At 47.3% G+C, this 13,584-nt stretch overlaps 1 protein-coding gene across 7 annotated transcripts in view; it reads right to left on the bottom strand.

Annotated features, from left to right (window-relative positions):
- Nucleotides 1-13,584, bottom strand: part of LOC129827316 (transcriptional regulator ATRX-like) — a 117,612-nt gene that overhangs the window by 25,785 nt on the left and 78,243 nt on the right. For all 7 annotated transcript variants that reach the window (XM_055888050.1, XM_055888049.1, XM_055888051.1 and 4 more), the window contains one exon: nt 10,404-10,595. In XM_055888050.1, the coding sequence (XP_055744025.1) occupies nt 10,404-10,595 (192 nt within the window). The remainder of the gene's footprint in view (nt 1-10,403; nt 10,596-13,584) is intronic.

Below are 13,584 nucleotides of genomic sequence, written 5' to 3'. Positions count from 1 at the left end.
AGAACTAACAGCTGTACCTGAACCCAGCAGAACTAACAGCTGTACCAGAACCAGGCAGAACTAACAGCTGTACCTGAACCCAGCAGAACTAACAGCTGTACCAGAACCCAGCAGAACTAACAGCTGTACCTGAACCCAGCAGAACTAACAGCTGTACCTGAACCCAGCAGAACTAACAGCTGTACCAGAACCCAGCAGAACTAACAGCTGAACCCAGCAGAACTAACAGCTGTACCTGAACCCAGCAGAACTAACAGCTGTACCTGAACCCAGCAGAACTAACAGCTGTACCAGAACCCAGCAGAACTAACAGCTGTACCTGAACCCAGCAGAACTAACAGCTGAACCTGAACCCAGCAGAACTAACAGCTGTACCTGAACCCGGCAGAACTAACAGCAGAACGTGAACCCAGCAGAACTAACAGCTGTACCTGAACCCAGCAGAACTAACAGCTGAACCTGAACCCAGCAGAACTAACAGCTGAACCTGAACCCAGCAGAACTAACAGCTGTACCTGAACCCAGCAGAACTAACAGCTGAACCCAGCAGAACTAACAGCTGTACCTGAACCCAGCAGAACTAACAGCTGAACCTGAACCCAGCAGAACTAACAGCTGTACGTGAACCCAGCAGAACTAACAGCTGTACCTGAACCCGGCAGAACTAACAGCTGAACCTGAACCCAGCAGAACTAACAGCTGTACCTGAACCAGGCAGAACTAACAGCTGAACCCAGCAGAACTAACAGCTGTACCTGAACCCAGCAGAACTAACAGCTGTACCTGAACCCGGCAGAACTAACAGCTGAACCTGAACCCGGCAGAACTAACAGCTGAACCTGAACCCAGCAGAACTAAAAGCTGAACCTGAACCCGGCAGAACTAACAGCTGAACCTGAACCCGGCAGAACTAACAGCTGAACCTGAACCCGGCAGAACTAACAGCTGAACCCGAACCCAGCAGAACTAACAGCTGTACCAGAACCCAGCAGAACTAACAGCTGTACGTGAACCCAGCAGAACTAACAGCTGTACCTGAACCCAGCAGAACTAACAGCTGTACCTGAACCCAGCAGAACTAACAGCTGTACCTGAACCCAGCAGAACTAACAGCTGTACCTGAACCCAGCAGAACTAACAGCTGTACCTGAACCCGGCAGAACTAACAGCTGAACCTGAACCCGGCAGAACTAACAGCTGAACCTGAACCCGGCAGAACTAACAGCTGAACCTGAACCCAGCAGAACTAACAGCTGTACCCGAACCCAGCAGAACTAACAGCTGAACCTGAACCCAGCAGAACTAACAGCTGAACCTGAACCCAGCAGAACTAACAGCTGAACCTGAACCCAGCAGAACTAACAGCTGAACCTGAACCCAGCAGAACTAACAGCTGTACCTGAACCCAGCAGAACTAACAGCTGTACCCAGCAGAACTAACAGCTGAACCCAGCAGAACTAACAGCTGTACCCGAACCCGGCAGAACTAACAGCTGTACTAGTCTGTGGCCAGAACTAACAGCTGTACTAGTCTGTGGCCAGAACTAACAGCTGAACCTGAACCCAGCAGAACTAACAGCTGAACCCAGCAGAACTAACAGCTGTACCCGAACCCAGCAGAACTAACAGCTGTACCAGAACCCAGCAGAACTAACAGCTGTACCCGAACCCAGCAGAACTAACAGCTGTACCCGAACCCAGCAGAACTAACAGCTGTACCCGAACCCAGCAGAACTAACAGCTGTACCTGAACCCAGCAGAACTAACAGCTGTACCAGAACCCAGCAGAACTAACAGCTGTACCTGAACCCAGCAGAACTAACAGCTGTACCAGAACCCAGCAGAACTAACAGCTGTACCTGAACCCAGCAGAACTAACAGCTGAACCTGAACCCAGCAGAACTAACAGCTGAACCTGAACCCAGCAGAACTAACAGCTGTACCTGAACCCGGCAGAACTAACAGCAGAACGTGAACCCAGCAGAACTAACAGCTGTACCTGAACCCAGCAGAACTAACAGCTGAACCTGAACCCAGCAGAACTAACAGCTGTACCTGAACCCAGCAGAACTAACAGCTGAACCCAGCAGAACTAACAGCTGTACCTGAACCCAGCAGAACTAACAGCTGAACCTGAACCCAGCAGAACTAACAGCTGTACGTGAACCCAGCAGAACTAACAGCTGTACCTGAACCCGGCAGAACTAACAGCTGAACCTGAACCCAGCAGAACTAACAGCTGTACCTGAACCAGGCAGAACTAACAGCTGAACCCAGCAGAACTAACAGCTGTACCTGAACCCGGCAGAACTAACAGCTGTACCTGAACCCGGCAGAACTAACAGCTGAACCTGAACCCGGCAGAACTAACAGCTGAACCTGAACCCGGCAGAACTAACAGCTGAACCTGAACCCGGCAGAACTAACAGCTGAACCTGAACCCGGCAGAACTAACAGCTGAACCTGAACCCGGCAGAACTAACAGCTGAACCCGAACCCAGCAGAACTAACAGCTGTACCAGAACCCAGCAGAACTAACAGCTGTACGTGAACCCAGCAGAACTAACAGCTGTACCTGAACCCAGCAGAACTAACAGCTGTACCTGAACCCAGCAGAACTAACAGCTGTACCTGAACCCAGCAGAACTAACAGCTGTACCTGAACCCAGCAGAACTAACAGCTGTACCTGAACCCAGCAGAACTAACAGCTGTACCTGAACCCGGCAGAACTAACAGCTGAACCTGAACCCGGCAGAACTAACAGCTGAACCTGAACCCGGCAGAACTAACAGCTGAACCTGAACCCAGCAGAACTAACAGCTGTACCCGAACCCAGCAGAACTAACAGCTGAACCTGAACCCAGCAGAACTAACAGCTGAACCTGAACCCAGCAGAACTAACAGCTGAACCTGAACCCAGCAGAACTAACAGCTGAACCTGAACCCAGCAGAACTAACAGCTGTACCTGAACCCAGCAGAACTAACAGCTGTACCCAGCAGAACTAACAGCTGAACCCAGCAGAACTAACAGCTGTACCCGAACCCGGCAGAACTAACAGCTGTACTAGTCTGTGGCCAGAACTAACAGCTGTACTAGTCTGTGGCCAGAACTAACAGCTGAACCTGAACCCAGCAGAACTAACAGCTGAACCCAGCAGAACTAACAGCTGTACCCGAACCCAGCAGAACTAACAGCTGTACCAGAACCCAGCAGAACTAACAGCTGTACCCGAACCCAGCAGAACTAACAGCTGTACCCGAACCCAGCAGAACTAACAGCTGTACCCGAACCCAGCAGAACTAACAGCTGTACCAGAACCCAGCAGAACTAACAGCTGTACCTGAACCCAGCAGAACTAACAGCTGTACCAGAACCCAGCAGAACTAACAGCTGTACCTGAACCCAGCAGAACTAACAGCTGTACCTGAACCCAGCAGAACTAACAGCTGTACCTGAACCCAGCAGAACTAACAGCTGTACCAGAACCCAGCAGAACTAACAGCTGAACCCAGCAGAACTAACAGCTGTACCTGAACCCAGCAGAACTAACAGCTGAACCTGAACCCAGCAGAACTAACAGCTGTACGTGAACCCAGCAGAACTAACAGCTGTACCTGAACCCGGCAGAACTAACAGCTGAACCTGAACCCAGCAGAACTAACAGCTGTACCTGAACCAGGCAGAACTAACAGCTGAACCCAGCAGAACTAACAGCTGTACCTGAACCCGGCAGAACTAACAGCTGTACCTGAACCCGGCAGAACTAACAGCTGAACCTGAACCCGGCAGAACTAACAGCTGAACCTGAACCCGGCAGAACTAACAGCTGAACCTGAACCCGGCAGAACTAACAGCTGAACCTGAACCCGGCAGAACTAACAGCTGAACCTGAACCCGGCAGAACTAACAGCTGAACCTGAACCCGGCAGAACTAACAGCTGAACCCGAACCCAGCAGAACTAACAGCTGTACCAGAACCCAGCAGAACTAACAGCTGTACGTGAACCCAGCAGAACTAACAGCTGTACCTGAACCCAGCAGAACTAACAGCTGTACCTGAACCCAGCAGAACTAACAGCTGTACCTGAACCCAGCAGAACTAACAGCTGTACCTGAACCCAGCAGAACTAACAGCTGTACCTGAACCCGGCAGAACTAACAGCTGTACCTGAACCCGGCAGAACTAACAGCTGAACCTGAACCCGGCAGAACTAACAGCTGAACCTGAACCCGGCAGAACTAACAGCTGAACCTGAACCCAGCAGAACTAACAGCTGTACCCGAACCCAGCAGAACTAACAGCTGAACCTGAACCCAGCAGAACTAACAGCTGAACCTGAACCCAGCAGAACTAACAGCTGAACCTGAACCCAGCAGAACTAACAGCTGAACCTGAACCCAGCAGAACTAACAGCTGTACCTGAACCCAGCAGAACTAACAGCTGTACCCAGCAGAACTAACAGCTGAACCCAGCAGAACTAACAGCTGTACCCGAACCCGGCAGAACTAACAGCTGTACTAGTCTGTGGCCAGAACTAACAGCTGTACTAGTCTGTGGCCAGAACTAACAGCTGAACCTGAACCCAGCAGAACTAACAGCTGAACACAGCAGAACTAACAGCTGTACCCGAACCCAGCAGAACTAACAGCTGTACCAGAACCCAGCAGAACTAACAGCTGTACCCGAACCCAGCAGAACTAACAGCTGTACCCGAACCCAGCAGAACTAACAGCTGTACCCGAACCCAGCAGAACTAACAGCTGTACCAGAACCCAGCAGAACTAACAGCTGTACCTGAACCCAGCAGAACTAACAGCTGTACCAGAACCCAGCAGAACTAACAGCTGTACCTGAACCCAGCAGAACTAACAGCTGTACCTGAACCCAGCAGAACTAACAGCTGTACCAGAACCCAGCAGAACTAACAGCTGAACCCAGCAGAACTAACAGCTGTACCTGAACCCAGCAGAACTAACAGCTGTACCTGAACCCAGCAGAACTAACAGCTGTACCAGAACCCAGCAGAACTAACAGCTGTACCTGAACCCAGCAGAACTAACAGCTGAACCTGAACCCAGCAGAACTAACAGCTGTACCTGAACCCGGCAGAACTAACAGCTGTACCAGAACCCAGCAGAACTAACAGCTGTACTAGTCTGTGGCCAGAACATGGCCGGTCATCTGGTTCAAGAGGCCGTCAGCTACACATCTTTAAGAGGGCAGTAAACCCTGTCACATAAACATCACTGGGTTTAGTTGGCTAGTTAAACATCAATACACATCCCACACCCTCTCCTCCCCAAACAACTCATCCATCTCTCCTCTCTTTCCAACTGATTCATCCATCTCTCCTCTCTTTCCAACTGATTCATCCATCTATCCTCTCTTTCCAACTGATTCATCCATCTATCCTCTCCTTCCAAATGATTCATCCATCTATCCTCTCCTTCCAAATGATTCATCCATCTATCCTCACCTTCCAAATGATTCATCCATCTATCCTCTCCTTCCAACTGATTCATCCAGCTATCCTCTCTCCTTCCAACTGATTCATCCATCTATCCTCTCTCCTTCCAAATGATTCATCCATCTATCCTCTCTCCTTCCAAATGATTCATCCATCTATCCTCTCTCCTTCCAACTGATTCATGCAGCTATCCTCTCTCCTTCCAACTGATTCATCCATCTATCCTCTCTCCTTCCAAATGATTCATCCAGCTATCCTCTCTCCTTCCAACTGATTCATCCATCTATCCTCTCTCCTTCCAACTGATTCATCCATCTATCCTCTCTCCTTCCAAATGATTCATCCATCTATCCTCTCTCCTTCCAAATGATTCATCCATCTATCCTCTCTCCTCTCCAACTGACACATCCTCTCTCCTTCTAACTGATTCATCCATCTCTCCTTCCAACGGATTCATCCATCTCTCCTTCCAACTGATTCATCCATCTCTCCTTCCAACTGATTCATCCATCTCTCCTTCCAACTGATTCATCCATCTCTCCTTCCAACTGATTCATCCATCTATCCTCTCTTTCCAACTGATTCATCCATCTCTCCTTCCAACTGATTCATCCATCTCTCCTTCCAACTGATTCATCCATCTCTCCTCTCCACTCTAACTGATTCATCCATCTCTCCTCTCCAACTGATTCATCCATCTCTCCTCTCCAACTGATTCATCCATCTCTCCTCTCCTCTCTAACTGATTCATCCATCTCTCCTCTCCAACTGATTCATCCATCTCTCCTTCCAACTGATTCATCCATATCTCCTTCCAACTGATTCATCCATCTCTCCTTCCAACTGATTCATCCATCTCTCCTTCCAACTGATTCATCCATCTCTCTTTCCAACTGATTCATCCATCTCTCCTTCCAACTGATTCATCCATCCTCTCTTTCCAACTGATTCATCCATCTATCCTCTCTTTCCAACTGATTCATCCATCTCTCCTCTCCAACTGATTCATCCATCTCTCCTTCCAACTGATTCATCCATCTCTCCTCTCCACTCTAACTGATTCATCCATCTCTCCTCTCCAACTGATTCATCCATCTCTCCTCTCCAACTGATTCATCCATCTCTCCTCTCCTCTCTAACTGATTCATCCATCTCTCCTCTCCAACTGATTCATCCATCTCTCCTCTCCAACTGATTCATCCATCTCTCCTCTCCAACTGATTCATCCATCTCTCCTCTCCAACTGATTCATCCATCTCTCCTCTCCAACTGATTCATCCATCTCTCCTCTCCAACTGATTCATCCATCTCTCCTCTCCAACTGATTCATCCATCTCTCCTCTCCAACTGATTCATCCATCTCTCCTCTCCAACTGATTCATCCATCTCTCCTCTCCAACTGATTCATCCATCTCTCCTCTCCAACTGATTCATCCATCTCTCCTCTCCAACTGATTCATCCATCTCTCCTTCCAACTGATTCATCCATCTCTCCTTCCAACTGATTCATCCATCTCTCCTTCCAACTGATTCATCCATCTCTCCTTCCAACTGATTCATCCATCTCTCCTTCCAACTGATTCATCCATCTCTCCTTCCAACTGATTCATCCATCTCTCCTTCCAACTGATTCATCCATCTCTCCTTCCAACTGATTCATCCATCTCTCCTTCCAACTGATTCATCCATCTCTCCTTCCAACTGATTCATCCATCTCTCCTTCCAACTGATTCATCCATCTCTCCTTCCAACTGATTCATCCATCTCTCCTTCCAACTGATTCATCCATCTCTCCTTCCAACTGATTCATCCATCTCTCCTTCCAACTGATTCATCCATCTCTCCTTCCAACTGATTCATCCATCTCTCCTTCCAACTGATTCATCCATCTCTCCTTCCAACTGATTCATCCATCTCTCCTCTCCAACTGATTCATCCATCTCTCCTTCCAACTGATTCATCCATCTCTCCTCTCCACTCTAACTGATTCATCCATCTCTCCTTCCAACAGATTCATCCATCTCTCCTTCCAACTGATTCATCCATCTCTCCTTCCAACTGATTCATCCATCTCTCCTTCCAACTGATTCATCCATCTCTCCTTCCAACTGATTCATCCATCTCTCCTTCCAACTGATTCATCCATCTCTCCTCTCCACTCTAACTGATTCATCCATCTCTCCTCTCCAACTGATTCATCCATCTCTCCTTCCAACTGATTCATCCATCTCTCCTCTCCAACTGATTCATCCATCTCTCCTCTCCAACTGATTCATCCATCTCTCCTCTCCAACTGATTCATCCATCTCTCCTCTCCAACTGATTCATCCATCTCTCCAACTGATTCATCCATCTCTCCTCTCCACTCTAACTGATTCATCCATCTCTCCTCTCCAACTGATTCATCCATCTCTCCTCTCCAACTGATTCATCCATCTCTCCTCTCCTCTCTAACTGATTCATCCATCTCTCCTCTCCAACTGATTCATCCATCTCTCCTTCCAACTGATTCATCCATCTCTCCTTCCAACTGATTCATCCATCTCTCCTTCCAACTGATTCATCCATCTCTCCTTCCAACTGATTCATCCATCTCTCCTTCCAACTGATTCATCCATCTCTCTTTCCAACTGATTCATCCATCTCTCCTTCCAACTGATTCATCCATCCTCTCTTTCCAACTGATTCATCCATCTCTCCTTCCAACTGATTCATCCATCTCTCCTTCCAACTGATTCATCCATCCTCTCTTTCCAACTGATTCATCCATCTCTCCTTCCAACTGATTCATCCATCCTCTCTTTCCAACTGATTCATCCATCTCTCCTTCCAACTGATTCATCCATCCTCTCTTTCCAACTGATTCATCCATCTATCCTCTCTTTCCAACTGATTCATCCATCTCTCCTCTCCAACTGATTCATCCATCTCTCCTTCCAACTGATTCATCCATCTCTCCTCTCCACTCTAACTGATTCATCCATCTCTCCTCTCCAACTGATTCATCCATCTCTCCTCTCCAACTGATTCATCCATCTCTCCTCTCCAACTGATTCATCCATCTCTCCTCTCCTCTCTAACTGATTCATCCATCTCTCCTCTCCAACTGATTCATCCATCTCTCCTCTCCAACTGATTCATCCATCTCTCCTCTCCAACTGATTCATCCATCTCTCCTCTCCAACTGATTCATCCATCTCTCCTCTCCAACTGATTCATCCATCTCTCCTCTCCAACTGATTCATCCATCTCTCCTCTCCAACTGATTCATCCATCTCTCCTCTCCAACTGATTCATCCATCTCTCCTCTCCAACTGATTCATCCATCTCTCCTCTCCAACTGATTCATCCATCTCTCCTCTCCAACTGATTCATCCATCTCTCCTCTCCAACTGATTCATCCATCTCTCCTTCCAACTGATTCATCCATCTCTCCTTCCAACTGATTCATCCATCTCTCCTTCCAACTGATTCATCCATCTCTCCTTCCAACTGATTCATCCATCTCTCCTTCCAACTGATTCATCCATCTCTCCTTCCAACTGATTCATCCATCTCTCCTTCCAACTGATTCATCCATCTCTCCTTCCAACTGATTCATCCATCTCTCCTTCCAACTGATTCATCCATCTCTCCTTCCAACTGATTCATCCATCTCTCCTTCCAACTGATTCATCCATCTCTCCTTCCAACTGATTCATCCATCTCTCCTTCCAACTGATTCATCCATCTCTCCTTCCAACTGATTCATCCATCTCTCCTTCCAACTGATTCATCCATCTCTCCTTCCAACTGATTCATCCATCTCTCCTTCCAACTGATTCATCCATCCTCTCTTTCCAACTGATTCATCCATCTCTCCTTCCAACTGATTCATCCATCCTCTCCTTCCAAATGATTCATCCATCTATCCTCTCCTTCCAAATGATTCATCCATCTATCCTCTCCTTCCAAATGATTCATCCATCTATCCTCTCCTTCCAAATGATTCATCCATCTATCCTCTCCTTCCAAATGATTCATCCATCTATCCTCTCTTTCCAACTGATTCATCCATCTATCCTCTCCTTCCAAATGATTCATCCATCTATCCTCTCCTTCCAAATGATTCATCCATCTATCCTCTCCTTCCAAATGATTCATCCATCTACTTGGTAAAAGGCAGTAAACAGAGTAATGATGGTGCAGCTGTGTTGTTAGATAGCCCCTCTAAAGGCTGTGCTGAGATCATTAAACGGTATGGGGGGGGGGGGGGGGCCCACAGGGGCCAAACCAGCCTGTCACACAGCACCTGCACCCATGGGAGGGAACAATGGAACGAGAGAGAGAGAGAGGGAGCTGGAGGGTGGACGCAGGCCGGACAGACCGAGGGAGGGGTAAACAACACGGTTTATGACAGCTCTAAAGTTCAAAGGCAGCACACTAACCTGTTATACACGCACACACACACACACACACACACACACACACACACACACACACACACACACACACACACACACACTAATGTATTCCAGCGTTCATATGCACGGAGGGAGCAGGTTAACAGAGAGCATCTTGGCATTTAAAGGTTATGTGGTTCATCGTTGTTCCAGTGAAGGATATTGCGACGTGTCTATAATGAGAGGGTTTAGACACAGTAACGAGGGTTGGACCGGTTCCTCTGCAGGGGCTCAGTGAGCAGGGGGCCGCATGTTCCCTCCACTATACGATTTCTGAGAGCGTGCACACACACAAAATCATGATTTGTCCAAATAACCAGTGACAATTGTTCCTCGTTATTAGTCACATCCCATCGTTATTAGTCACATCTTATAGTCCTGGGACAGAAGTTACATACATCTATGTTACCGACGCCTGTCCAAGAGAGATTATACCCCCCCCCCCCCCCCCCAGCCATCCCATCCAGCCATCCCATCCAGCCTCGGTACCTTTGGCAGCATAGGAGTGGTCCTCTTGCTCTTCTTGCCAGTGGGATCATCCAGAAGGTCAGGTTCAAAGGCGTAGAGCTCGGTCAGCTCATTCATGGTGAAATGTCTCTCGATCTGCTGTTGATCCACCACTCGGAAGGACAGAGACTGTTTAGCCACCTGGCGGTCATAGATCTTCTCTTCCATAGTACCCTGAGGAGAAGAGGACAGGTTTATATCTATAGTACCCTGAGAGGAGAAGAGGACAGGTTTATATCTATAGTACCCTGAGAGGAGAAGAGGACAGGTTTATATCTATAGTACCCTGAGAGGAGAGGAGGACAGGTTTATATCTATAGTACCCTGAGGAGAAGAGGACAGGTTTATATCTATAGTACCCTGAGAGGAGAAGAGGACAGGTTTATATCTATAGTACCCTGAGAGGAGAAGAGGACAGGTTTATATCTATAGTACCCTGAGAGGAGAAGAGGACAGGTTTATATCTATAGTACCCTGAGAGGAGAGGAGGACAGGTTTATATCTATAGTACCCTGAGGAGAAGAGGACAGGTTTATATCTATAGTACCCTGAGAGGAGAAGAGGACAGGTTTATATCTATAGTACCCTGAGAGGAGAAGAGGACAGGTTTATATCTATAGTACCCTGAGAGGAGAAGAGGACAGGTTTATATCTATAGTACCCTGAGAGGAGAAGAGGACAGGTTAATATCTATAGTACCCTGAGAGGAGAAGATGACAGGTTTATATCTATAGTACCCTGAGAGGACAGATTTATATCTATAGTACCCTGAGAGGAGAAGAGGACAGGTTTATATCTATAGTACCCTGAGAGGAGAAGAGGACAGGTTTATATCTATAGTACCCTGAGAGGAGAAGAGGACAGGTTTATATCTATAGTACCCTGAGAGGAGAAGAGGACAGGTTTATATCTATAGTACCCTGAGAGGAGAAGATGACAGGTTAATATCTATAGTACCCTGAGGAGAAGAGGACAGGTTTATATCTATAGTACCCTGAGAGGAGAAGAGGACAGGTTTATATCTATAGTACCCTGAGAGGAGAAGAGGACAGGTTTATATCTATAGTACCCTGAGAGGAGAAGAGGACAGGTTTATATCTATAGTACCCTGAGAGGAGAAGAGGACAGGTTTATATCTATAGTACCCTGAGGAGAAGAGGACAGGTTTATATCTATAGTACCCTGAGAGGAGAAGAGGACAGGTTTATATCTATAGTACCCTGAGAGGGGAAGAGGACAGGTTTATATCTATAGTACCCTGAGAGGAGAAGAGGACAGGTTTATATCTATAGTACCCTGAGAGGAGAAGATGACAGGTTTATATCTATAGTACCCTAGTCCAGTTAAACACGTCACTAACTGTCCAGTTAAACACGCCACTAACTGTCCAGTTAAACACGTCACTAACTGTCCAGTTAAACACGCCACTAACTGTCCAGTTAAACACGCCACTAACTGTCCAGTTAAACACGTCACTACGCCACTAACTGTCCAGTTAAACACGCCACTAACTGTCCAGTTAAACACGTCACTAACTGTCCAGTTAAACACGCCACTAACTGTCCAGTTAAACACGTCACTAACTGTCCAGTTAAACACGCCACTAACTGTCCAGTTAAACACGTCACTACGTCACTAACTGCCCAGTTAAACACGTCACTAACTGTCCAGTTAAACACGCCACTAACTGTCCAGTTAAACACGCCACTAACTGTCCAGTTAAACACGTCACTACGCCACTAACTGTCCAGTTAAACACGTCACTACGTCACTAACTGTCCAGTTAAACACGCCACTAACTGTCCAGTTAAACACGTCACTAACTGTCCAGTTAAACACGCCACTAACTGTCCAGTTAAACACGTCACTACGCCACTAACTGTCCAGTTAAACACGTCACTACGTCACTAACTGTCCAGTTAAACACGCCACTAACTGTCCAGTTAAACACGCCACTAACTGTCCAGTTAAACACGCCACTAACTGTCCAGTTAAACACGCCACTAACTGTCCAGTTAAACACGCCACTAACTGTCCAGTTAAACACGCCACTAACTGTCCAGTTAAACACGCCACTAACTGTCCAGTTAAACACGCCACTACGTCACTAACTGTCCAGTTAAACACGCCACTACGTCACTAACTGTCCAGTTAAACACGCCACTACGCCACTAACTGTCCAGTTAAACACGCCACTAACTGTCCAGTTAAACACGCCACTAACTGTCCAGTTAAACACGCCACTACGTCACTAACTGTCCAGTTAAACACGTCACTAACTGTCCAGTTAAACACGCCACTACGTCACTAACTGTCCAGTTAAACACGCCACTAACTGTCCAGTTAAACACGTCACTAACTGTCCAGTTAAACACGCCACTAACTGTCCAGTTAAACACGCCACTACGTCACTAACTGTCCAGTTAAACACGTCACTACGCCACTAACTGTCCAGTTAAACACGCCACTAACTGTCCAGTTAAACACGCCACTAACTGTCCAGTTAAACACGCCACTAACTGTCCAGTTAAACACGCCACTAACTGTCCAGTTAAACACGTCACTAACTGTCCAGTTAAACACGCCACTAAGCCACTAACTGTCCAGTTAAACACGCCACTAACTGTCCAGTTAAACACGCCACTAACTGTCCAGTTAAACACGCCACTACGCCACTAACTGTCCAGCTACACACGCCACTAACTGTCCAGCTAAACACGCCACTACGCCACTAACTGTCCAGTTAAACACGCCACTAACTGTCCAGTTAAACACGCCACTAACTGTCCAGTTAAACACGCCACTAACTGTCCAGTTAAACACGCCACTAACTGTCCAGCTAAACACGCCACTACGCCACTAACTGTCCAGTTAAACACGCCACTAACTGTCCAGTTAAACACGTCACTACGCCACTAACTGTCCAGTTAAACACGTCACTACGTCACTAACTGTCCAGTTAAACACGCCACTAACTGTCCAGTTAAACACGCCACTAACTGTCCAGTTAAACACGCCACTAACTGTCCAGTTAAACACGCCACTAACTGTCCAGTTAAACACGCCACTAACTGTCCAGTTAAACACGTCACTACGCCACTAACTGTCCAGTTAAACACGTCACTACGTCACTAACTGTCCAGTTAAACACGCCACTAACTGT

The sequence above is a fragment of the Salvelinus fontinalis genome, chromosome 29 (genome assembly GCF_029448725.1).
Source record: "Salvelinus fontinalis isolate EN_2023a chromosome 29, ASM2944872v1, whole genome shotgun sequence".
NCBI classification, from domain to species: Eukaryota; Metazoa; Chordata; class Actinopteri; order Salmoniformes; family Salmonidae; genus Salvelinus; species Salvelinus fontinalis.
This window is presented reverse-complemented; position numbering and strand designations above follow the sequence as displayed.